The 25,505-nt window shown below is 42.3% G+C and overlaps 1 protein-coding gene across 1 annotated transcript in view; it reads right to left on the bottom strand.

The window, feature by feature from the left end:
* Positions 1 to 25,505, bottom strand: part of EHD4 (EH domain containing 4) — a 65,297-nt gene that overhangs the window by 22,942 nt on the left and 16,850 nt on the right. The window contains exons 2-3 of the mRNA XM_038405592.2: positions 24,536 to 24,712; positions 12,421 to 12,518 (exon numbers count right to left, since the gene is read on the bottom strand). Coding sequence (XP_038261520.1) covers positions 12,421 to 12,518; positions 24,536 to 24,712 — 275 coding nt within the window. The remainder of the gene's footprint in view (positions 1 to 12,420; positions 12,519 to 24,535; positions 24,713 to 25,505) is intronic.

Below are 25,505 nucleotides of genomic sequence, written 5' to 3'. Positions count from 1 at the left end.
ACAATGGGGCAATGAGTGTGTCAGGCCTCATGTCAATTACTGTATTGGGGGGGAGAGGGCTCTCTGCTACTTAGGCTTGAAGGGCTTGTGGGTCACAATCACCTTAAAGATATTAAATTTTTTGTGAGCTACCCTTTATAAGACATAGTACTATTTACAATTAAACATTCTCGCAATGACTTTTTTTAAAAACGTGGGCTAGGTTCAGCATTTTTTCCTGTTGCCTTTCCTGTCAATCCTGTTTCTCCTGTTACTTTCAACACTTGTTTGGTAATAACTTTACAATTATGGGTAAAAGCACACAAAAGACCAGATTTCACAGGGGAGAACAAATTTCACGGTCCATGATACGTTTTTCATGACCATGAATTTGGTAGGGCCCCAGTGATTACATCACCCTTGTACATGTCCTGGATGAGTCTGATATAGTCTTCAGGTATCTCATATAGTCTTCAGGTATCTCATATACCACCAGCTGACTTCTCTCGGAAGATTGTCGTAAGTCTTCTCAAGACTGATGAAAACTATATGTAGGGATTTTCTCTTTTCTCTATATTTTTCCACAATCCGTCTTAATGCACTGTTGACTTGTCTGGCGCAAATCCAAACTATCACTGAGTTTTACTTCTCTTCATAGTCTCTTATCAATAACATTCTCCCAGATCTTCATCATGTGGCTCATGCTGTATTATATGCTATAATTCATTGCAATCATTTGCATCTTTTCACTTACTCCAAATCTAATTTTTTTTTTTTTTTTTTTTTTATTAGCAGAACTAGACACGGAAGTTTGGGTATTTTCTAGAGCTGGAATTATCTCAAGGTGCAAAATAGCCAATTTTCTGCCTCCCTCCTCTGCACACAATTTCTAAAACCTTTGGTGCCTTAAGTATCCATCTGAATCCCAGTGAAACTAACATGCAACACTGGAAGTTATTTCCCACCCCACACACACACATTCATATTAATTCTTACAGTTGTTAAACATCAAGGATTGACCTCTGAACACAGCAGCAGCAAAAAAGGCATTGTATTGTCAGAGATTGCTGGAGACATAGGGAAGACACTAATTTTACATGTATCCCATGGTTCAACAGTATCAGGCAGCCAAGATTTTTCTTTTTAAAAAACTATGCCTCCCGCTTCATTTCATGTTAATGTAAGCAGTTAACTGTTGATATAATCCAGGAAGAACTGCTAAATGTGTTTTGTTGTAATGGAAATGGAAGCTTCTCCAGTGCCCCAGCTCCTTCCTTCCCTTCCACTTATTTTCTTTTCAGATCCTGTAGACAACAAACACATGTCTGAAATAGCTAGGCAAACATCACACCTTATGTTACCACAGAACCGTCTCACCTGTGTTAAGGGCCCACAGCATTCATACTTCCGCCCAGCATCACATGGCTATGCATTTACACATACTGCTGGAAATCTCCTACAAGTCTAATGAGAGGCTAGATAGCATAATAAAGTTTATGGAATATCTTGCTTGTTCATAATGGTAGGACAATGGTGTTTTCAAATAAATCCAGCTTTGAAAAGTGCACAGAACCCAACCTTGAAAAGAGAAATGTAAACTTTGAAAAGGGACAAAAGTTATCAGTTGCTCTAGCTTGGGTAACTGGTTGAATTTTCCAAAGCTTTTAATAGAGTATATGGGTAGGTAGTCATGCTGAGGGGCAGGCACCTGGGTGGGTTTATTAATATAGAAGAAAGCTTAACAGTTTCCATTTTAAATTATAGTTTCTACATTGGATTTTAATCAGTCAACAACAGGATTAATTTTATTTTTTCTCAGTAAATTAGTAATACTTGTCATGTCTTTCTTGCAATTATGTTTGCACATGTAAACTGATAGTTAATAGTTAAACCATTCAACAATTTCTTCATAGAAAAAGCATGAAACCTTTCACTCTACACCCTGAAAGCAAAGAATGGATTTCCTTCTCCACCACGCACACACACACAAAATATTACCAGGGAGGCAGATTGCTGCTCACCAAGTTGTCAGCAGGTGACCAAACTTTTCTTTCAGAAATGTCATTGACTCAATCAGGTGACTGCCAATGTGAGTGTCAATAACGATGGTAGTCGTATGATGTGGACAGTGGATAGAGGGCTCAGACTAGCCATCAGATGGTACTAAATTTCACTTAGCAACCTGCACCAGTGCAATACTTTCCATATAATTTATTTAGTACTTATGGGGAAAAAATCCAGCTTTTACAAGAAAAAAAGGTTAAAAAAGGAAAAGTAGAAGGAAACTGAAAGTTAAAAAAGTTATTGAAATACGAAATTTTGAAATAATGAGAAAAGTGACTCTTCCAAAGAATCAGCACTTTGGGCTGGGAGATTTCCTGTCACACAAACAGAATGTGAATTAGTAAATACAAGTAAGTCAGCAATCAGCTCAGAAACAAAAGGAAATGGAAGTTCCTATAGAAGATGAACTGGCATCTAACTTTAGTTCGAAGCAGTTGCTGAGATAAAATATCAGTATTATATTATTTAAGGTTTGGACTGAAATAAGAGAAATAAAACATGGTTAATTGGCTATCAGGGCAGTAATTAATTGGCTATATAAGAAATTGCTTCATTTGGCCTTAGCTAAGGTCCAATAAGTAGGAATGACATCACTTGTTTGTAAGGGGTAAAAAAAAATAAACTCTGAAAGGGTCATTGCTAATACCTGTCTGATCAAGTTGGAGCCAAACCAACGTGGGTCTAAGCATACCTAGGTATCTTGAAATGTTTTGTTACTGTTTGGATATGGTAAATTGCTCATTATTTAGGCTTTTTAGGCCTGTTTAGAACAACTGCATGAATACCATTCAGCCTCTGGATTTAATAGAGGAATTTATGGCTAAATTAGAGTTCATAGAATCATAGAATATCAGGGTTGGAAGGGACCCCAGAAGGTCATCTAGTCCAACCCCCTGCTCAAAGCAGGACCAAGTCCCAGTTAAATCATCCTAGCCAGGGCTTTGTCAAGCCTGACCTTAAAAACCTCTAAGGAAGGAGATTCTACCACCTCCCTAGGTAACGCATTCCAGTGTTTCACCACCCTCTTAGTGAAAAAGTTTTTCCTAATATCCAATCTAAACCTCCCCCATTGCAACTTGAGACCATTACTCCTCGTTCTGTCATCCGCTACCATTGAGAACAGTCTAGAGCCATCCTCTTTGAAACCCCCTTTCAGGTAGTTGAAAGCAGCTATCAAATCCCCCCTCATTCTTCTCTTCTGCAGACTAAACAATCCCAGCTCCCTCAGCCTCTCCTCATAAGTCATGTGCTCTAGACCCCTAATCATTTTTGTTGCCCTTCGCTGTACTCTTTCCAATTTATCCACATCCTTCTTGTAGTGTGGGGCCCAAAACTGGACACAGTACTCCAGATGAGGCCTCACCAGTGTCGAATAGAGGGGAACGATCACGTCCCTCGATCTGCTCGCTATGCCCCTACTTATACATCCCAAAATGCCATTGGCCTTCTTGGCAACAAGGGCACACTGCTGACTCATATCCAGCTTCTCGTCCACTGTCACCCCTAGGTCCTTTTCCGCAGAACTGCTGCCGAGCCATTCGGTCCCTAGTCTGTAGCGGTGCATTGGATTCTTCCATCCTAAGTGCAGGACCCTGCACTTATCCTTATTGAACCTCATTAGATTTCTTTTGGCCCAATCCTCCAATTTGTCTAGGTCCTTCTGTATCCTATCCCTCCCCTCCAGCGTATCTACCACTCCTCCCAGTTTAGTATCATCCGCAAATTTGCTGAGAGTGCAATCCACACCATCCTCCAGATCATTTATGAAGATATTGAACAAAACGGGCCCCAGGACCGACCCCTGGGGCACTCCACTTGACACCGGCTGCCAACTAGACATGGAGCCATTGATCACTACCCGTTGAGCCCGACAATCTAGCCAGCTTTCTACCCACCTTATAGTGCATTCATCCGGCCCATACTTCCTTAACTTGCTGACAAGAATGCTGTGGGAGACCGTGTCAAAAGCTTTGCTAAAGTCAAGAAACAATACATCCACTGCTTTCCCTTCATCCACAGAACCAGTAATCTCATCATAAAAGGCGATTAGATTAGTCAGGCATGACCTTCCCTTGGTGAATCCATGCTGACTGTTCCTGATCACTTTCCTCTCCTCTAAGTGCTTCAGGATTGATTCTTTGAGGACCTGCTCCATGATTTTTCCAGGGACTGAGGTGAGGCTGACCGGCCTGTAGTTCCCAGGATCCTCCTTCTTCCCTTTTTTAAAGATGGGCACTACATTAGCCTTTTTCCAGTCATCCGGGACTTCCCCCGTTCGCCACGAGTTTTCAAAGATAATGGCCAAGGGCTCTGCAATCACAGCCGCCAATTCCTTCAGCACTCTCGGATGCAATTCGTCCGGCCCCATGGACTTGTGCACGTCCAGCTTTTCTAAATAGTCCCTAACCACCTCTATCTCTACAGAGGGCTGGCCATCTCTTCCCCATTTTGTGATGCCCAGCACAGCAGTCTGGGAGCTGACCTTGTTAGTGAAAACAGAGGCAAAAAAAGCATTGAGTACATTAGCTTTTTCCACATCCTCTGTCACTAGCTTGCCTCCCTCATTCAGTAAGGGGCCCACACTTTCCTTGGCTTTCTTCTTGTTGCCAACATACCTGAAGAAACCCTTCTTGTTACTCTTGACATCTCTTGCTAGCTGCAGCTCCAGGTGCGATTTGGCCCTCCTGATATCTTTCCTACATGCCCGAGCAATATTTATATACTCTTCCCTGGTCATATGTCCAACCTTCCACTTCTTGTAAGCTTCTTTTTTATGTTTAAGATCCGCTAGGATTTCACCATTAAGCCAAGCTGGTCGCCTGCCATATTTACTATTCTTTCGACTCATCGGGATGGTTTGTCCCTGTAACCTCAACAGGGATTCCTTGAAATACAGCCAGCTCTCCTGGACTCCCTTCCCTTTCATGTTAGTCCCCCAGGGGATCCTGGCCATCTGTTCCCTGAGGGAGTCAAAGTCTGCTTTCCTGAAGTCCAGGGTCCGTATCCTGCTGCTTACCTTTCTTCCCTGCGTCAGGATCCTGAACTCAACCAACTCATGGTCACTGCCTCCCAGATTCCCATCCACTTTTGCTTCCCCCACTAATTCTACCCGGTTTGTGAGCAGCAGGTCAAGAAAAGCGCTCCCCCTAGTTGGCTCCCCTAGCACTTGCACCAGGAAATTGTCCCCTACGCTTTCCAAAAACTTCCTGGATTGTCTATGCACCGCTGTATTGCTCTCCCAGCAGATATCAGGAAAATTAAAGTCACCCATGAGAATCAGGGCATGCGATCTAGTAGCTTCCGTGAGTTGCCGGAAGAAAGCCTCATCCACCTCATCCCCCTGGTCCGGTGGTCTATAGCAGACTCCCACCATGACATCACTCTTGTTGCACACACTTCTAAACTTAATCCAGAGACACTCAGGTTTTTCCACAGTTTCGTACCGGAGCTCTGAGCAGTCATACTGCTCCCTTACATACAGTGCTACTCCCCCACCTTTTCTGCCCTGCCTGTCCTTCCTGAACAGTTTATAACCATCCATGACTGTACTCCAGTCATGTGAGTTATCCCACCAAGTCTCTGTTATTCCAATCACGTCATAATTCCTTGACGAGTTGTGGTAATACCCTAGATAAATAATAATTTCAACAAGAATGAAGGGGCAAGAACAAACACTCCTAACCCACAAGAATGAATCAAGGTGTTGCAGGAGAGCATGGGACAATTCCCATCTCTGAAGGAGGAGAACGGCAGTTTTACTGCTAATAGAAACCAGCTACTTGTGATGTGATCCTCCTTGTTCCCTTCTCCTATGAGTGTTGCTGCATGCATTGGAGATGGTCTCTTATATATCTATATATCTAGATCTAGATCTACATATCTAGATCTAGATCTCCTACCTGCATGCAATGGAGATGGTCCCTTTTATATTTCCCATTAACCAGAGGGGAAGGGACCACAGGTTCCTGTGTATTTCCTAGCTCCAGGGATGAAGAATCCCCTGCTCCGATAGCACCTCCCCACCCCCAGCCCTACCCAGCCCTCCAGTATGGCCTTCCTCTGCCACTGCTAGTTGATATTCACAGGATGAGGGTGTAGGGTGGATAAGAATATGGATTTCTGTCCTAGTAGCAATTTTCTTCAATCAGTGCTGGTCTTTGGGTATTGGGGATGCACAGTTCTGCCCCTTTCCATCCCTAGATTATCTAAAGGGTCCACTGCTAGTTCTCCTCTGTAGATCTCAGCGGCTTGGCTGCCTCCTGCTGCTACTACGGTAGAAATAAAGGGTATGTCTACAATGCAGCCTAGGCCCAGGGCTCACACTCAAGCTCAAGCCTTACCCCTTTTCTCAGTAGACACAAATCACACTAACCCAGGGCTCAGACCCAGGGTCCCAGAACCCCACAAGGGGCCCTATTGCTTTGCAGTATAGACAGAGACCCACTGGGCTTGTCCTCTGGGAGTCCGACAACACTAAGTATTCCACAGTCCAACTTCCTTTGTCATCTACATAGCCAAATTTGGTGGGCTGTCAAGTTTTCCCACACCACATCATGAACAAAGGGCTAGAGCGGCCACATTTTGGAAGGGTGCTAGGAAGTGGGTGGTTAAACTTGGGCCTGCATAGAATCATGGAAGTGTAGGATTAGAATGGACCTCAGTACATCATCTTAACCAGTCCTCTGGAATCAGGGTAGGACTTAGTTATGAAGTAATAAGAGTACATAGTGCAGTGTAGATGCTGGAGCTCCAGGGTGAGAACCAGGATTCAAGAAGTTCTAACCGGGGATTACAAATGAGTGCAGATGCTCAAGCCCTAGGTTAACAAACCCAGGGTCTGCAAACTCCAATTCTGCTAAGCCTGGGCTTACATTGCAGTGAGTGCTATCTGCGCAGATGCTATCAGCATAGGAAGGGCTTACTTTTGCTAGTGGAGAGGGTAACTCCTAATGGTTTTAAAATACAACTTTTTTACAAAGCCAGGGTCAAGCATAAAGCCACTCTCAGTAGCTTTAACTCTCACACAACTAGTGTACCAAATAAACTTTCACTACCTATCGGAGAGAAAAAAATGTTAGTCATGCCCTGGGAGACTACAACTTAATTCTCATTGCCAGAGGCCAGTCTCCGTTTTCTACAAGGTGTACTCTGTTTGTTAAGACATTTTAGATCCAAGTTCATGAATAATCTGGAATCTTAAATACCAATCACATTAGTACACATCTGATTTAGAAAATCATTTAACAAGTTTATATGGTTTAAAATGTGTTAAATTAACCTTATTGTGAAAATAGTTTATTGTTCATACTTCTCCTTCAAGAAGCAGCTCAGAGAGGCTTTACACTGCACTGAATTACAGGTCTGTTCTCCACAAAACCCATTGTTTACATAAATGTTTGACAATACAATACTCAAAAGTAGACCCAACAGCAGCTGTATTTGCATTGATTGAGCAGTCATTATGTCACACAGTGAGGCATGTATCTGAACATTCAGTACCTCAAATACATGTGGGTAAGCACAGTGTATTTGCACAACCATATGAGCATTGTGACGGGGCAAGGCCAGATGGCTATGGAAGAGTAGTGGGAGATAGATATATTAGCTCCAGGCTAAACAAATCCCTGGTACCAGGATAAGTGAAATGGCAGCTGCTCTAGATCAATTAAGACACCTGGGGCCAATTAAGAACTTTCCAGAAGGCAGGGAGAAGGCTAGGTTGATTGGGACACCTGAAGCCAATCAGGGGCTGGTTGAAACTAGTTAAAAGCCTCCCAGTTAGTCAGGTGGGTGGGCATATCAGGAGCTGTGGGAAGAAGTTGTGCGGTTGGAGAGGTTGAGTAGTACACACCATATCAGGCACAAGGAAGGAGGCCCTGAGGTAAGGGTGAAGTGGAGCTTGAGGAAATGAGGGCTGCTGTGGGGAAGTAGCCCAGGGAATTGTATATGTCATGTTTCTAAAAGGTCAGCTACCATAGCTGATACTATTAGGGTCCCTGGGCTGGAACCCGAGTAGAGGGTGGGCCTGGGCTCTCCCTTCCCCCCCACCTTTGCCCCCTGATAAATCACTGAGACTGGGAGACAACAGAGACTGTGCAAGGAAGGATAACTTCTCCTCACCTCCCTCGCTGGCTCATGATGAAAATGGCTCAGTAGACTGTGACCCTTGTCTCCAGAGAAAGAAGGGTTACGTGGAGGGTCACAGTGAACCTCTGAGGCTAGCGAAATCCGCCAGGAAACATGGGACCCACGGAGGCAAGGACAGAGCTTTGTCACAGCATGTAAAAGGACTGTTTACTCATTTGTACACACCTGAATTTGTTGGAGTGTGTATCTACACCAAAATCCCAATTCTCGATTCCTTGTTCAAAAGTAGAAGATCTGCCAATCTTGGGGTGAATTTACATGGGAGGTTTGCTGTAGAACAAAGCCCTGTTCACACTACAACTAAACTGGCTAAAGCTAACTAGTGTTCAGCAAAACCACATTTTAGCAAGACTGAAAAAATAGCTGACCTATGTAATGACACAAGTTAACATTTTCTGCACCTAGTTATTTAAAATTTAGGAACAGAAATCTATCTTCTCTGTCAGTGCCATGTGCACTAGAAACTATACTTCCATTTCTATGGTTATCAGATATTAGGCTAATAAGAAAGAAATCACAATGTAATTCATATTAAGGAAGAGATAATTATTTTTAAATACACAAAGAGCTTTACACGTCTGAGTTCTTCCTTCTCTATGTTCAATGAACAGCACAAGTACCTTAGAGCTGCCATTTACAACTGGCACTGTAGTCACAATACATACATACATACATACACACAGACACACACTCTCCATCTATGAGAGATCAGGAAGTGAAAATGCAAGATGTTCCAGTGACACTCAGTGTACTGATTTAGCAGATAAGTCAATAAAAGATATTACAATAGTTTTGAGACAATGCGTTACAGAATAGAGTATAAAACTTCTACAAACTTCTTGCTCATTTCCCTCTTTCAGAAACAGCCTTTTTCTACCATATTTAAGAATCATAAACCAGTGACGACATGGATGAAGATATTTACCAAAACAAATCTGACTATTCATTGCCCAGAATGGCGTGTTAAGTCTACATGTTTGGTCTTTGCAGAAGTTTATTCTGTTTAGTTTTTGAGTTTGCTATTCTTATTTCACTTCTACAAAATATATAGCAGTAATATTTGCTAATCCTAGATTTCCAACATTTCAGCATCATTTAGACAGTGGAGTGACACCTTACTTGTAGGAGGGTGGGGTTTTTTTTTGTTTGTTTGTTTGTTATTTAAGTAGTTTTTAAAAAGCAGACAGGTCTCCTACAAGCTGTATTAAAAAGCCATGGTCTAATTTTTTGTACAATTTTAGTTTGCTCCTTTTCAACTACAATGCATATATCATAATAAAATATCTGAAAATAACATTTGGAAGCTTGCAGTACTAGCCAATATGTGCTGATGAACAGACATGGTGGCTTCATAGGAGTCAGAGATACCTCTTGTTAATGTAGACTACATTGTGTCAACATGGCTGAGAATCTCTGTCAGAACAGAGATGACAGGAACTTGGCAGGATGTAATAACAGTCCTCTACCATATTGACTTAGTAGTTCATCTCATAGCTACTATAAGATCTGCTTCCATGAAAAGAGGAACAACAAAGGACAGGTATTCATTCTCCATTTCCACTTTTTTATTACTAATAATAGCAGATTATTTCAAGTGAATTAGCTAGTTGAATCTACTAGTTATACTCTTCTTAGTACAATATAAATGCAAGTATGAAACACAAATAAACTACATTAAAATACCATAAGCTGCAAAGGCAAACACTCAAAACTTAGGAAATGCCTGTGCAACTTTAATTCAGACCCCTTGTGCGTATGCATTATAATGCTGTCTTTAATTACATGAACACATGCTACCTTTTCCACATGGCATTTCTTAACTTGAGTGCTTAACTTTGCAACCTTAATATTCTTTTAATGTAAGTTTTTTTGTATGTCATTTCTGAGGTTTTTAAAAAAGCAAACTGAAAAAATAAATTCCATCATGTGGCGTTATACTGTCACGAACATGGGTCATGAGCAAAGTTGGAACCTTTAGTTTAATTGCGCAGATCTCTGACACTTGAGCTAAAGAAGTAACTGATAACAGTCGTAGATTGTCATCTTCTCTAGACTAGAGGGGGATAAGAAATGTTGCCAGGGGGTTTCATCTGTCCCAATCCTGTCTCTTCCCCACTCCTTGTACAAGTCCAATTCTTCTTGCCTACCCAATCCCAGTCCCCACTGCTCAGGCTTCTCAGCCCAGTCCCAGTCTCCTCACCAGTCCAAGTTCTCCCCCTCCCACGCCAACTCCTTGTCCCTAATCTCCCTACCCAGCCAGTCCCAGTTCCCCACTCCTGACTCCTCATATGATGCGTCTCTCCCCTTCCCACCCACTGGTTTCCACTCCTAGTCTCCCTCCCCACGCTCCTCAACCAATTTCAGTCCCCTCTGCACCCAGCTCCTCACCAACCATATCTTCCCTCCTCTCATGCCTGTTCCACTCCACTTTGGTTCCTAGTCCCAATCTTCTTGTCCACTTGGTCTCAGACTCCTCTCCTTTCCTGTCTCTCAATCCTAGTCTCTTTACCCAACTAGACTTAGCCACTCTACATACTCCAGTATCCCAGCTCCTTGCCATATCTCAGTGTTCCCTGCCTCCAGTCTTCTGACTCCTGGCCCACCCTCCTGTTTACCCTCACCAGCCCCCAATCCTTTCCTGGCTCCCAATACCAGTCTCCTTGCACAACCACTCCTAAACTACCTTTCCCCTCTGCTGCAGTGCACAATCCCTGCCTCTCCTCCCCCTGACTCAGTCTTCTTGCCCAACAAGCCCCAGTTTCCCTACCTCCAGTCCCTGTCTCACCAGACTCCTTTTTGTAATCTACTCCTTTCCATCCCTTCCACATTCTAATCAGATGGCTTCTTCTTCCAAGCTGCCTGAGCACTGACAGGAGCGTCACTGAGACCACAGGGAAGACATATTTTCTGCTGTCAGTTCCAGTGAATTATCTCCCCTCCACCCCACCCAGCCCACAGCAGCCATTACTGGTAAAGTCTGGTTTCACCCCTGGAGCCCTGGACTGGAGGGAATATGCTCAGTCGCTCTAGGGGGATGGTGCAAGCGCAATATAGTCAGTTCTAGGAGCTGTGAGGGGATGAAGCATGCACAATCACTCTGCTGGGATGGTGAATGCTCAGTCTGGTCAGCACTAGGAGATGTAAGAGGTGTGAGAACAAAAATCTTCAGAGATTTTAGTTGCTAAAAATCAATGAAGTCTCTATTGAGCATTTGCAAACTGCAATTTTTCAAAGGCTTATAACTTGGCCAAATTTAGGTGGAATTTTCATAGGGGCAGCAAAAGCCGTTTCACAGAGGCATCCCTGACACAAAAGCCAGCCTCCCTGCCAAATTTGAAGTGCCAGGTCCAAAACGTGGGAGTGATAGAGCATTTCAGAGAAAAGCTCTCAAATTTTTAATATGGGCAAAACAACCTATCTTTTCCTCGCTTTATTCTCTGAAATGGCTAAATCATTTGCCTGAAATTTTCCAAAATAATTCAGTCTGAGGTAGACATCAAGCATGGAAAATTTCAGCCCAAACAGTTAAGGTTTGGCAAAGTGGTAAGCAACTGAAAAATATGGTTACAAGTATCAGGGGAGTTGGGCAACCTTAAAAATAGACGGTGCTATCAGCCTTGCCTATAATTATAATCCACATATTTATAATTTACATTATTCGCACTACTAAATGTAATCAATTTCTGGAACTACAATACTCATTTACTATTCTTCTGAAAATCCACCCAAATTTGGGCAAGTTATAAGCCTTTGAAAAATGTTGTGGTTTGCATGCTCAATAGAGATATCGTCAATTTTAGCAAATATTCAGTGTGATGTTAAACTACTTGAAGTTTCTTGTTGGTTGTTTCTTTAATTTTATATATCTCGAAGGATTGTGTTTGGACTCTGAAAATTAAACAGTATGCTTCTTTTCTTTTTTTTAATTAAAGTGTTTTGGTGTATTTCAGCACAATAACAAAAGCCCCTGCACCACTCAATATGAATAGAACATTGATCCCAACCTCTACAGCTAACCTCAAAACACTGATTGCAAAAGACTTTAATATTCGTTCAGCATAGAGATGCAAAAAAAGAGACAATTTACACACAGGTCTCCCACATCACAGTGGAATTTCACCATTTCCAAGCCACTGGAGCAGGCCCTTAAGAAAGATTAGTGGGACCAATTTCCCAGTACAACAGAACTGGTCGCTAGAGGTGTTTGTTACTTTAACCGCTTCAACTCACCTCTACGGATGCGCTGTTTCTCTCCTGAAAGAATGCCGGGACTATCAATGATGCTGATGCTCTTCAGAACCTCATTAGGTAACTGAGCACACATGAACCTGCAGGGAAGGAGGAAAGAAGTTATTTACAGCACCTCTAGTTCTTGGTTAGATTGCTTGTAGAAATCCCCACTCTTGAGTGCATGCACCCTTAACAAAGGTGGACTTCTTTGTAAAGCAGTGAACACTGGGGTCACTGTATTGCCTACCACAAATGTTCAATCATGAGATTTTAAAAAATAATACTTTTGGTGTTCCTTTAATTTGTCTTTGAGTTTCTGAGCCTCTAAGGTACACTTAATTCCCATTTTAAGGCTTTTTTTTCCTGCAGCAATTAGAGCCAGAAACTTTCATTTAAAAAAAAAAAAAATCAGATGCTCATGTAACCATTTGCCTCCAGGAGTTGAGACTGTACTAAAAATACCAAACATAATGAAACACTTGATAAAATCATTAGGGATGGCAACAATGAGTCACACACTTGCCATGGCAAGAAACCAAATGCAGGGTGCAAAGTTACTGCATATATACAGCTATGGCCTCAGTTCCTTTCCATTTAGTAAAAATCCCAAACACACTCAAAATCTGAGGAAAGCATGTAGAAAGCTATAGACACAGCAGATCTGTAATAAACTGTCAAATCAAGAGAGTAGTCCTGCTTAAACATACACACAGAACTCCAAAGACCAGCCTTACACAACACTGATAGAAAGTGCTCAGGCAGGGTGCTTCTGACCTGGAAAAACATAGTTGAAGGCCTTTAGGTACTATATATCTGCAAGTTCGTAACAGGCTTGTATGTAAAATATGAGCCACTTTGACATTTTCCAAGTGCTGATAAATCTCAAGGAAAAAGCTATCCCTGTATGTCAATAACAGCCTAGGAGATTTGCACAAGACTTGCCTTATCTAGATAGTAGCTCAGGGCCCTATCAACAACTGGAAAGTGAAGCCTATCCTCTTCTGGTAAAATGTGTAATATAGGGGAATAAAATACAGATAGGCTAATTGTTTCAAATGGAGAAAAAAATCACCTTCAGAGCTTTATTTATTTAGGCAGAAATTTAGCAGGTGAGTAGGAATATCTTATCCTTATGGAACACTGTAAGGAGAATCAGCCAATAGGTCTTGGATCTCACTGACTCTCATGGCTGACAATGATAACAGTAATAGGGTCTTCAGAGACAGCACAGTGGCCACTCTCCCAAAATTCAAACGGTAGTGCCCTCAACTTGGCAAGTCCTAAGACAGTGGTGCTTCTGGTAGTAGATGTCTGAAGAAGGAAGATCTTCAAATAGATATAGAAGCGGATATGTTCTGTACTGTACTGTGTAGAATTCATGCCTCCCTAACAAAACATACCGCAATCAAAGTCAAAATATGTTAGTATAGTACGGTCCACGCAGCCAACAGCAGAAATTTCAAGTCCAGATGGAGAATACGCTCCTGCTTCTAGGACAGAAGATCTGGAAGATCCAGGAGAATTGGAGAGACCCAGTTAGAAGCTATCAACAAATCTCAAGCCTTGTCTTATTTTCCAGGTGACCTCTGGAAGTAATGATATTGGAGAGAATGCACAAAGAAACTCCTTGCTTTTATCCATTAAAAGGCATTGCTCAGGAAACCAAATTCTGTTACATCTGTCTGTCATCCCTTCTGATTCAGAAAGACACAACCACCTTGACTTTCCAGTAGCACACGTTAAGTAACAGCATTATCTCAGTATCTCCTATAATTACTATAGAGAATACAAAGGAGTACTAAATATAGAAAATGCTGCAAACATCAAAGTAGCCTTATATATTTAAGTAAAGGTTTTGCAAGTTTATGTGCTGCTTTTGAAAAGTCAGTGAGACACTGCTATTAAAAAAACACTTTGTCCTTCATTTCCAACAGCAGAGATAATAAAGGAAACAATGCACCAAGAAGCACAAAACTGACTGGATTCTGAGGAAGAACACTAAATAGGCATCAATAATCAAGGAAATACAAAAATATAAACGTACATCAGATGCAAGATTTGAACCCTAGAATATAAACTAGATGATCACGAGGACAAAAGGAGAGCAATGGGCAATATATAAAAGGTGAAAACACCTTCTTTTATTAGAAATATTGTAGAGTTTTTTCTTAATCCACGTACTTTCACACTATCTCATCTTTCTGTAGAAAGCCTGGCGGCTGTTTAGTATCAACTAGAAAATTCAGCATACATCTTATGAGAAAGAAGAACCTTTATTTCAGCTGAACAATGCTACAATGTTCAAAGTTGTCCACAAGCCAAATTACATAAAAGCAGTGACAGGTTTTACAGGCAAAACAAGAGCTAGAGTTAGACATGGGGATAGCTCTGCAAATCACACAAGAAGCATTAATAGGGTATAGAAGAGGACAAGTTAGAAAAGGAATGAAAAACAGGAGTACAAATTGAAGTTAGATATGGCTGGCTGCAGTTTCTAGATTAGTCCATGACCTGAAGGCAAAGTGGAGCCAGGTTACAAAAATATTTCAATAAAGGGTAGGTCAGGCTAATATTTCATATAAAAGTTTCAAAACGGTAAATGTAACTATATCAGCATGATCATTTTAAACTGCTTTTTATGACAAGTTTTAAGAAAAAGCTATGCTATGCACCTGAAATGCAATAAATCCTAGTTCTGAGATAAGCACATTTGTCTCACACACCTTGTTTTTGTACTTAACTGTTCAGAAGCAAACAGACATGCACTAAAAAACAGGTTTACAAAGTTGTTGTAAATACAGTGTGCAAGTCCAACAATGAAAGTTTCCTCCTCATTAGCACCCTGCATAGGATTTTCATTCCATATTTTCCACATTTGAATTTAAATATACAAGTATAGAAACATGTACAAGCAGTAATATCAGATAATCACTGCAAGTGTAAAAGTGAGATGTCTTCATCAGAATGGAATCAACAAGAAACCTTGGGTATATTGCAGAAAAAATCTTGTAGATGACTTGTATGTTTCCAGAACACTTGCCAACCCTTTCAAAAGATAATAAATCAAGAAGGAGCAAATAAGTGCCATGCTACAAAGATCAATTTACCAACATATACCATCTTCCATTTCATACCATTCCTGATTTGAATGCATCTCCTTTGCGTACAAGTAGAGCAGTGGCCCTTAGCAAGAACGGACTCGGTGAAAACTGAAGCTGATGCACATTGGTCTGGAAATCAGAAGTGAGCCTAATTTATAATTATTTTGGATTGCAACAATTTTAGAAAGTCTGCCTAAAAAGCAGTTGCAGTATCTGAAACTAAAAACTAAGTGTTACTTTACTGTCAGAAAGCTACATTCAATTTTATTGAATAATCCATATGTAAAACTATGCTGAGAACATCAAGGCTGATTAAAGAAGCAATCAAAGCTTGTTGTTTTTTTTTAAAAAAAAAGTGAATTAAGGTTGCACTTACATCCTTAACTCTACCTTCTGGTGTACACTGTATGCATTACCACATAGCCTTTTGCCTACATAATCGCATGCTATTTCTGAAAGGCATATTAATATCATAAAAAAAATTATTTAACTTGTAGCAATTTGCATTCTTGAGTACTTCATCAGCACCCAAGGGCATGCTAACTAGGGTATTTTACACAACAAAAAAGAGGTAGTGTCGCTGCACCTAAGAACTTATAATTTAGTTTTAGACATGTCAACTACTATCAAGAGCAACAAAAAATAGGGAGGAATAAAAGTATAATAATAATAATAATAATAATAATGTGGCTGGTTAGGTTCACTACGTGCAACTCTTTATGGTACTGCTTCATTATTGTTTGTTTGCTAACTTCTCCATTCTCTCAGTCACTGTTTCCTCTCATGTTACATTTGACTGATGTGAGCTTTGTGGAACACGAGTCTTTAAGAGAGATCTCAATTCTTAAAAAAGGAGGGGTGTGACACTGTATGGAATATGTGGAACACTTTGTGATGTTATTGATACCAATATTATAAAATTGCAATTAATCAGACCAGATACACCATGTAAGATATCTGCAAAAATGTTACAATTTACCAAGTATGATAATCTTGTTTATATGTTTGTATCACCTTTGCATTATCAGTTATAGATATGAAGCATATATCTGTATTTCCAAACTTGTGCTGTGTTTCTGGGCGACACCCCCAGACAGATTGGCATCAGCCTAGCCTGTTCAATGGTCCATCAAGGATGCATCCGACGAAGTGAGCTGTAGCTCACGAAAGCTTATGCTCAAATACATTTGTTAGTCTCTAAGGTGCCACAAGTACTTTTTTTTTTTTTTTTTTTTTTTTTTTTTGCAAATACAGACTAACAGGGCTGCTACTCTGAAACCAATCAGAGGTACAATGAACCCAGGGAAAGGAGCCAGGGGAAACACCTAATGAGTCAGCAAAACATGTAGAAGCATGTCTATGGACAGAGAACTCTAAGGTTTTTCCATGACATGTGCTGTGAAGCTTGTGTTTGGGACAAAGGAAGTACAAGCTACAAGGCAAAAGAATATAAAAGGCTGCATCTTCTCAATTCTCTCTTCATTCCTGCTTCTTACCTCTGGAGTAACTTTTCTACAAACTGAACTTCTGAACAAAGGACTGAATGACCCATCCAAGCTGTGGATGCATTCCAGAGGGACTTTCAAGCCAGTGACTCACCAATACTGCCAACAACCCGATATATGGACTTTGAAGTCTTTGCATGTATGTAAAATAAATGCTTTACCATTTAAGAACTCTTTTTGTTCCTTCTTTTTTCTTTATAATAAACCTTTAGTTTTAGAGAGACTATAGGATTGGCTGGCAGCGCGTTATTTTGGATAACATACAAACTAGTATTGACCTGGCAATGTGGCTGGGCTTTGGGGTCAGAACATTTTGTATAAGTGAGCAGAGTTTTTAAATAACTTCTCACTTTACTGGACCTCTGCACCAATTGGGAGCTAGAGAACTGGAATGCAATAAAGGGGGCTGTGTGATTTCTTTTCTTCTGCTTCTTGATAACCAGTGTGGGGGATCAGGAGTATAGTTTGCGACTTCAGGGTTAACAACCAGTTTTGGGAGAATCTGTTCTTTTTGCAATCTGCCCTGACATTGACATTTTCAGTGAGGACTACCCCAGGCACTCCGGGTCACAAGGGGTCCTGGAGTATTGGGATTGGAAGGCTGTTCCAACCAAAGGGAGCCGCAGAGCAAGGCCCAAAAAGATAGAAATGGAAAAATAATATAATGGGATGCCAAGACTGTCAATAACAGTAATGCAAAGGGGATGAGGGAAGGAAAATAAGTAACAAGATCTGAGATACAGGGAAGGTGGAAGTTACACAAGTCCTTGAATGCAAATTTAAGAAGTTTAAACTTGATAGGATAAGTGGAGGCAGTTGAGGGATTTGAAACGTGGCCAGAACAGGTGAATGGATAATTTTTTGCAGCAATTTTGGACACGCTGACGGGGAGCTTGTACGTATCAGGGAGGCGAAGGTTGCTGGTTTATAATCGCATTTCAGTAGATATCTTGCACCATGACAATCAAAACAGTGCATGTATTTTAATAATTTAGTCAGTAACCATGTCTGATATGTTTTCTTTTCAGCCAGAAATACAGCCTTCCTTTGGGGCAACTCAGGGGCTGAGACAGTTAGCTATGGCATGATTTAGGAAAGAAACTAGGTCGTCCTATTTATGTCACAGGTTTCAGAGTAGCAGCCGTGTTAGTCTGTATTCGCAAAAAGAAAAGGAGTACTTGTGGCACCTTAGAGACTAACAAATTTATTTGAGCATAAGCTTTCGTGAGCTACAGCTCACTTCATCGGATGCATTTGGTGGAAAAAACAGAGGAGAGATTTATATACACACACACACAGAGAACATGAAACAATGGGTTTATCATACACACTGTAAGGAGAGTGATCACTTAAGATAAGCCATCACCAACAGCGGGGGGGGGGGGGGGGGGGGGGGAAGGAGGAAAACCTTTCATGGTGACAAGCAGGTAGGCTAATTCCAGCAGTTAACAAGAATATCAGAGGAACAGTGGGGGGTGGGGTTGGAGGAAGAAATACCATGGGGAAATAGTTTTACTTTGTGTAATGACTCATCCATTCCCAGTCTCTATTCAAGCCTAAGTTAATTGTATCAGTTTGCAAATTAATTCCAATTCAGCAGTCTCTCCTTGGAGTCTGTTTTTGAAGCTTTTTTGTTGAAGTATAGCCACTCTTAGGTCTGTGATCGAGTGACCAGAGAGATTGAAGTGTTCTCCAACTGGTTTTTGAATGTTATAATTCTTGACGTCTGATTTGTGTCCATTCATTCTTTTACGTAGAGACTGTCCAGTTTGGCCAATGTACATGGCAGAGGGGCATTGCTGGCACATGATGGCATATATCACATTGGTAGATGCGCAGGTGAACGAGCCTCTGATAGTGTGGCTGATGTGATTAGGCCCTATGATGGTATCCCCTGAATAGATATGTGGACAGAGTTGGCAACGGGCTTTGTTGCAAGGATAGGTTCCTGGGTTAGTGGTTCTGTTGTGTGGTGTGTGCTTGCTGGTGAGTATTTGCTTCAGATTGGGGGGCTGTCTGTAAGCAAGGACTGGTCTGTCTCCCAAGATCTGAGAGAGCGATGGCTCGTCCTTCAGGATAGGTTGTAGATCCTTGATGATGCGTTGGAGAGGTTTTAGTTGGGGGCTGAAGGTGATGGCTAGTGGCGTTCTGTTGTTTTCTTTGTTGGGCCTGTCCTGTAGTAGGTGACTTCTGGGTACTCTTCTGGCTCTGTCAATCTGTTTCTTCACTTCAGCAGGTGGGTATTGTAGTTGTAGGAATGCATGATAGAGATCTTGTAGGTGTTTGTCTCTGTCTGAGGGGTTGGAGCAAATGCGGTTATATCGTAGCGCTTGGCTGTAGACAATGGATCGAGTGGTATGATCTGGATGAAAGCTAGAGGCATGTAGGTAGGAATAGCGGTCAGTAGGTTTCCGATATAGGGTGGTGTTTATGTGACCATCGCTTATTAGCACCGTAGTGTCCAGGAAGTGGATCTCTTGTGTGGACTGGTCCAGGCTGAGGTTGATGGTGGGATGGAAATTGTTGAAATCATGGTGGAATTCCTCAAGAGCTTCTTTTCCATGGGTCCAGATGATGAAGATGTCATCAATGTAGCGCAAGTAGAGTAGGGGCATTAGGGGACGAGAGCTGAGGAAGCGTTGTTCTAAGTCAGCCATAAAAATGTTGGCATACTGTGGGGCCATGCGGGTACCCATCGCAGTGCCGCTGATTTGAAGGTATACATTGTCACCAAATGTGAAATAGTTATGGGTCAGGACAAAGTCACAAAGTTCTGCCACCAGGTTAGCCGTGACAGTATCGGGGATACTGTTCCTGACGGCTTGTAGTCCATCTTTGTGTGGAATGTTGGTGTAGAGGGCTTCTACATCCATAGTGGCTAGGATGGTGTTTTTAGGAAGATCACCAATGGACTGTAGTTTCCTCAGGAAATCGGTGGTGTCTCGAAGATGACTCATCCATGGGTCATGAGTCATAGACTCCATCTATGGGAGTGCTGGTAACGAAGGGCCTGAGGAGGGAGTCTACATAGCCAGACAATCCTGCTGTCAGGGTGCCAATGCCTGAGATGATGGGGCGTCCAGGATTTCCAGGTTTATGGATCTTGGGTAGCAGATAGAATACCCCACACAAGATGGACTACAAGCCGTCAGGAACAGTATCCCCGATACTGTCACGGCTAACCTGGTGGCAGAACTTTGTGACTTTGTCCTGACCCATAACTATTTCACATTTGGTGACAATGTATACCTTCAAATCAGCGGCACTGCGATGGGTACCCGCATGGCCCCACAGTATGCCAACATTTTTATGGCTGACTTAGAACAACGCTTCCTCAGCTCTCGTCCCCTAATGCCCCTACTCTACTTGCGCTACATTGATGACATCTTCATCATCTGGACCCATGGAAAAGAAGCTCTTGAGGAATTCCACCATGATTTCAACAATTTCCATCCCACCATCAACCTCAGCCTGGACCAGTCCACACAAGAGATCCACTTCCTAGACACTACGGTGCTAATAAGCGATGGTCACATAAACACCACCCTATATCGGAAACCTACTGACCGCTATTCCTACCTACATGCCTCTAGCTTTCATCCAGATCATACCACTCGATCCATTGTCTACAGCCAAGCGCTACGATATAACCGCATTTGCTCCAACCCCTCAGACAGAGACAAACACCTACAAGATCTCTATCATGCATTCCTACAACTACAATACCCACCTGCTGAAGTGAAGAAACAGATTGACAGAGCCAGAAGAGTACCCAGAAGTCACCTACTACAGGACAGGCCCAACAAAGAAAACAACAGAACGCCACTAGCCATCACCTTCAGCCCCCAACTAAAACCTCTCCAACGCATCATCAAGGATCTACAACCTATCCTGAAGGACGAGCCATTGCTCTCTCAGATCTTGGGAGACAGACCAGTCCTTGCTTACAGACAGCCCCCCAATCTGAAGCAAATACTCACCAGCAAGCACACACCACACAACAGAACCACTAACCCAGGAACCTATCCTTGCAACAAAGCCCGTTGCCAACTCTGTCCACATATCTATTCAGGGGATACCATCACAGGGCCTAATCACATCAGCCACACTATCAGAGGCTCGTTCACCTGCACATCTACCAATGTGATATATGCCATCATGTGCCAGCAATGCCCCTCTGCCATGTACATTGGCCAAACTGGACAGTCTCTACGTAAAAGAATGAATGGACACAAATCAGACGTCAAGAATTATAACATTCAAAAACCAGTTGGAGAACACTTCAATCTCTCTGGTCACTCGATCACAGACCTAAGAGTGGCTATACTTCAACAAAAAAGCTTCAAAAACAGATACCAACGAGAGACTGCTGAATTGGAATTAATTTGCAAACTGGATACAATTAATTTAGGCTTGAATAGAGACTGGGAATGGATGAGTCATTACACAAAGTAAAACTATTTCCCCATGGTATTTCTCCCTCCCACCCCACTCCCCACTGTTCCTCTGATATTCTTGTTAACTGCTGGAATTAGCCTACCTGCTTGTCACCATGAAAGGTTTTCCTCCTTCCCCCCCCTGCTGTTGGTGATGGCTTATCTTAAGTGATCACTCTCCTTACAGTGTGTATGATAAACCCATTGTTTCATGTTCTCTGTGTGTGTGTGTATATATAAATCTCTCCTCTGTTTTTTCCACCAAATGCATCCGATGAAGTGAGCTGTAGCTCACGAAAGCTTATGCTCTAATAAATTTGTTAGTCTCTAAGGTGCCACAAGTACTCCTTTTCTTTTTACAAGTACTCCTTTTCTATTTATGTCAGCAAATGTTCACTATTTCTATGTGTCTGTTTAATCAGTAGTGTATTGTATAAGTACTGTTTACTACATACTTCTCATATACATGGCTTTCATGGATTGCTTGGTATACAGAACAGTACTACACTCTCTTGTGGAGAAAGAATAGAGGAATATGCAGTGGAGACCAGAGCTTTGGTCACAATAGCAAGGAGTATTTGCTACAAAAATACATTTAAAAAAAAACTTAACTGCAGCTGCCCAGAGTGCTGCCATAGTTATTTACATAAATTCATTTCTTAGCAAACTGACAGGCTGCCAGGCTTCAAACACACACAGGCTTTCTTCCATGAATAAAAACAGCATGAGAAAATACTGCACTCTAACAGCTCTGCTAAAGCACAAGCTAGAGTTTCTCAGCAGAACAGGAAGCACTCGTGTTAGAAGGGAACCAATTTAACTTAACTTGTCTTGCAGGCCCTGGCTTCCTCTTCAAGCCATCACCAAGTACAGCAGGAAAACAAAAGAAGGCTGGTTCATGAAATGCTTACTCTGTCCACTGAAGTCACTGAGAGTTTTAACTCAGCAGGGGTTGTGGGATTTGACCCAATACATAAATAGAGTCTATCTTACTCCTGAGGGAATTCTGTGCCAAAAAATTTAAAATTCTGCAAAATTCTGCAAATTTTATTTGTCAAATAAATGTGGAGGCTCCTGCATGGCATTGGGGAGCATAGGCCACTACTGGCTGCACAGAGGTGGGAGATCTGTGCCACTTCCCCACCCCCGACACATGGACTCAGCGGTGAAGCTGCACCCAACCCTGACACAGCGCAAGGACTTGGCCTGCCCCAGAAACACCCCAGGGCCCTGCCCCTCTGTGTGGGCAGGCAGGCTCAGCAAAGCAGGATTCAAGTGTGGAGAGGCTTAAAGTGGGAGAGATCCAGGTGTGGGTTGAGAGAATTCTGTGTGGGGCAATCTGGGTGCGGGTGGCTCAGTGGGGGATCGGGATTAACAGGGGCTAGTTGGGGGTTCTGGGTGCAACATTAATGGGACTCTGCAGGAGGGTCCAGGTGAAGGTGGCTGGGATTCAGCGGGGGGGGTGGGTTGTACAGGTGTGGGGGGGATAGAGCATGGCAGGGGAGTCTGGGTGTAGGGGGATCACTGGGGGTCCAGATGCTGGGGGGAGTGGGGCTCAGTGGAGTGGGCATCCAGGTGGCAAACTGTCTGGGGCTCAGTTGGGTGGGGATCCAGGTGGCTCGTTGGGATGGTCCAGATGCAGGGGGAGTGGGGTTTAGCAGGAGGGTCTGGGTATGTGGGGGTCTGGATGCACAGGGGTTGGGCGGATAGGGAAGCAGCTCCATATACAGGGGTCCCTCCCCCTGCAGTTGAGGAAAGATTGGTGCAGGAAGTGTATGTGGCCGGGCCAGGTGGGGGGGGGCGCATATACAGAGCTTCCTGCAGCTGGGGGAGAAATCTGGGGGTGGATCTAACCTGGCCCCGGATGCTGTGCAGGAAAAGAGGAAGTCCCGTCCTCCCCAGGCTAGCTGTGACTAGCAGCTGAGCCCGGTGCAGGGTAGGAGCCACCAGCTGGTTCTTCCCCAGTCCTGTTTCCTGCCCCAAAGAGATTTACCTCTCTGCTGGCTGCCCTGGGCACTCGAAACATACTGCTGGGGAGGGTCGCATGACCACTCTTGTAGATTCCCTTTGCGTCCCCATCAGAAAGTTATTTTTCTGCAGGGAAGCAAAGAAATCTGCAAGGGAAATAAATTCTGCACGTACGCAGTGATGCGGAATTCCCCCAGGAGTACTATGTGCTCGAGGTTGCAAGACTTGCAACCAATTAAAGATCCCACATTTATGCAAAATAAAATGATAATAATACACCACCCAAACCCCAGTACTATGCTGTCTTATCAAAACTCTTGAAGGCTGTCTTCATCTATTCCACTCGTCAAAATTCATCACTTGCAGCTTGGAAGTGCACACAAATCACGTGGAATTTTTCAAATGTTATCCCTGTTAGGAGGTCAATTAAATCTCCAGAAACTACTCCTTTAGAGGGCTGTGCCAGGAACTGTGGTACCCAGAGGGCAGCACAAAAATAATGATGTAAAAGAGCTTAATAATGGATGCAGACCAAACCTACAACCAACCTGTACCTAAAAGAGCATAGCTGGTGTGGACACACAGTACTACTGGTAATTATGTTGATGCTAATCTACAAGTTCCATTCTCTAAGGCAGAGAAGGCCAGGCAGGGTTAAGCCTACACTAGAGTTATGCATTGCTGAAACTCTCACACCGAAGAGACAATTGGCTGAAGAGACCTTTAAGCAGCTTTTTGTGAATTACTTTTCATAATGACAAGTACAGTTCCTGTAACTGAACATATACCATATTTATATTTTTGTGTAGTCTGGACCACCATTAAAATGTTTGTTTACTGCATGTTCTCTCCCTTCACAGTCAACTGTTGTGATTTGACATGTTCAGCTCCACATTAAAAATTCACTATATGGTATTTTAATCTTTAGATATTAATTTGTATAACAATTCCCAATTGCTGGTTGCTGCATTTGAATATGCATGAATTATCTCGTTAAAAAGGAATATAGCAGAAAAGGAGTAGTCTTAGTAAATGTCATGGAGAAGGCGAGACGGATGGAACTTTAAACTTAAAAACAAAAAGCCAGCAACGAGCCTGCCCTTACCTGTTCAGAAAAGCATTTCCAAAGCGGCTGAGTTTACGGAATGGCTTCTTGGGGTCCACAACCAATGCATTTCCAGGAGTACTCCCTTCTGCATCTCCATACATCACAGCAATGAAAGAATCTGTGGTAGGCTCTGGACCGATCCTCATGCCTGGAAAGTCCTGTTCTAATAGGTACCTAGGAACGGGGAATTATAAAAAGGAAAGGAAATATAAGCAAGCACTTCCATAAAAAAAAATACTGCCATTTTCTTTATAATTACAATAAAGAAATAAAATTCAAGAGACATATACCCCCTCAGTCCAACCATCAGGGGCTAACTTTTTATGCATTTCACTATTTTTCTTGGCTAGAAATAGCTGTCAGAGTGTAAAGTTGGAATTCCAAATTTTCACAAAAAGCCGATAAAGTCAGAATAATGAAAGTCAATCCTCCCCTGTAAAACCATAGATAAAAACATGCCCTCAACTATAAGATTCACTTCACCAGTTAGGGCTACAAGTGATTCAAGCATGACTACACAAAGTTGAAGTTAATTCAAGGTATGCTGCTGCACATGACTGCTGCCAGCAAATACAGCAATGCATACATTAGGAAGTCTCATTTAGCACTTGTGTATTTAAGCTTATATGTGTGCTGCTAACAGCAAGGCCTATAGAGAGAGGGGTTTTTAAACTTGTGGGTATGGTCAGAAAAGCGAGCATGTGAAAACGACAGCAACTTCCTGAACAGACCTGACTGCTAGCTGAATTCAGTCACATCTGCTGATTTTAGTAACATACATAAGTAAACTTTTCTTCTGTTAACATCTGTAGAGCCAACACATGGGGGAGCAGGAGATGAACTTGAGTCTGAATTGCATAACAGAATTGTTAACTAAGCTCCAATTGCAGAACTAATTTCTGCCCTCAGGCACATATATGCATTTCAGTTGAAGACAATTTCCTTCCTATTTGCACAATTGCCTAGC

This window comes from Dermochelys coriacea, chromosome 6, assembly GCF_009764565.3.
Source record: "Dermochelys coriacea isolate rDerCor1 chromosome 6, rDerCor1.pri.v4, whole genome shotgun sequence".
NCBI classification, from domain to species: domain Eukaryota; kingdom Metazoa; phylum Chordata; order Testudines; family Dermochelyidae; genus Dermochelys; species Dermochelys coriacea.
The sequence above is the reverse complement of the archived record's forward strand: the minus strand, read 5'-3'. Positions and strand labels throughout refer to the sequence as shown.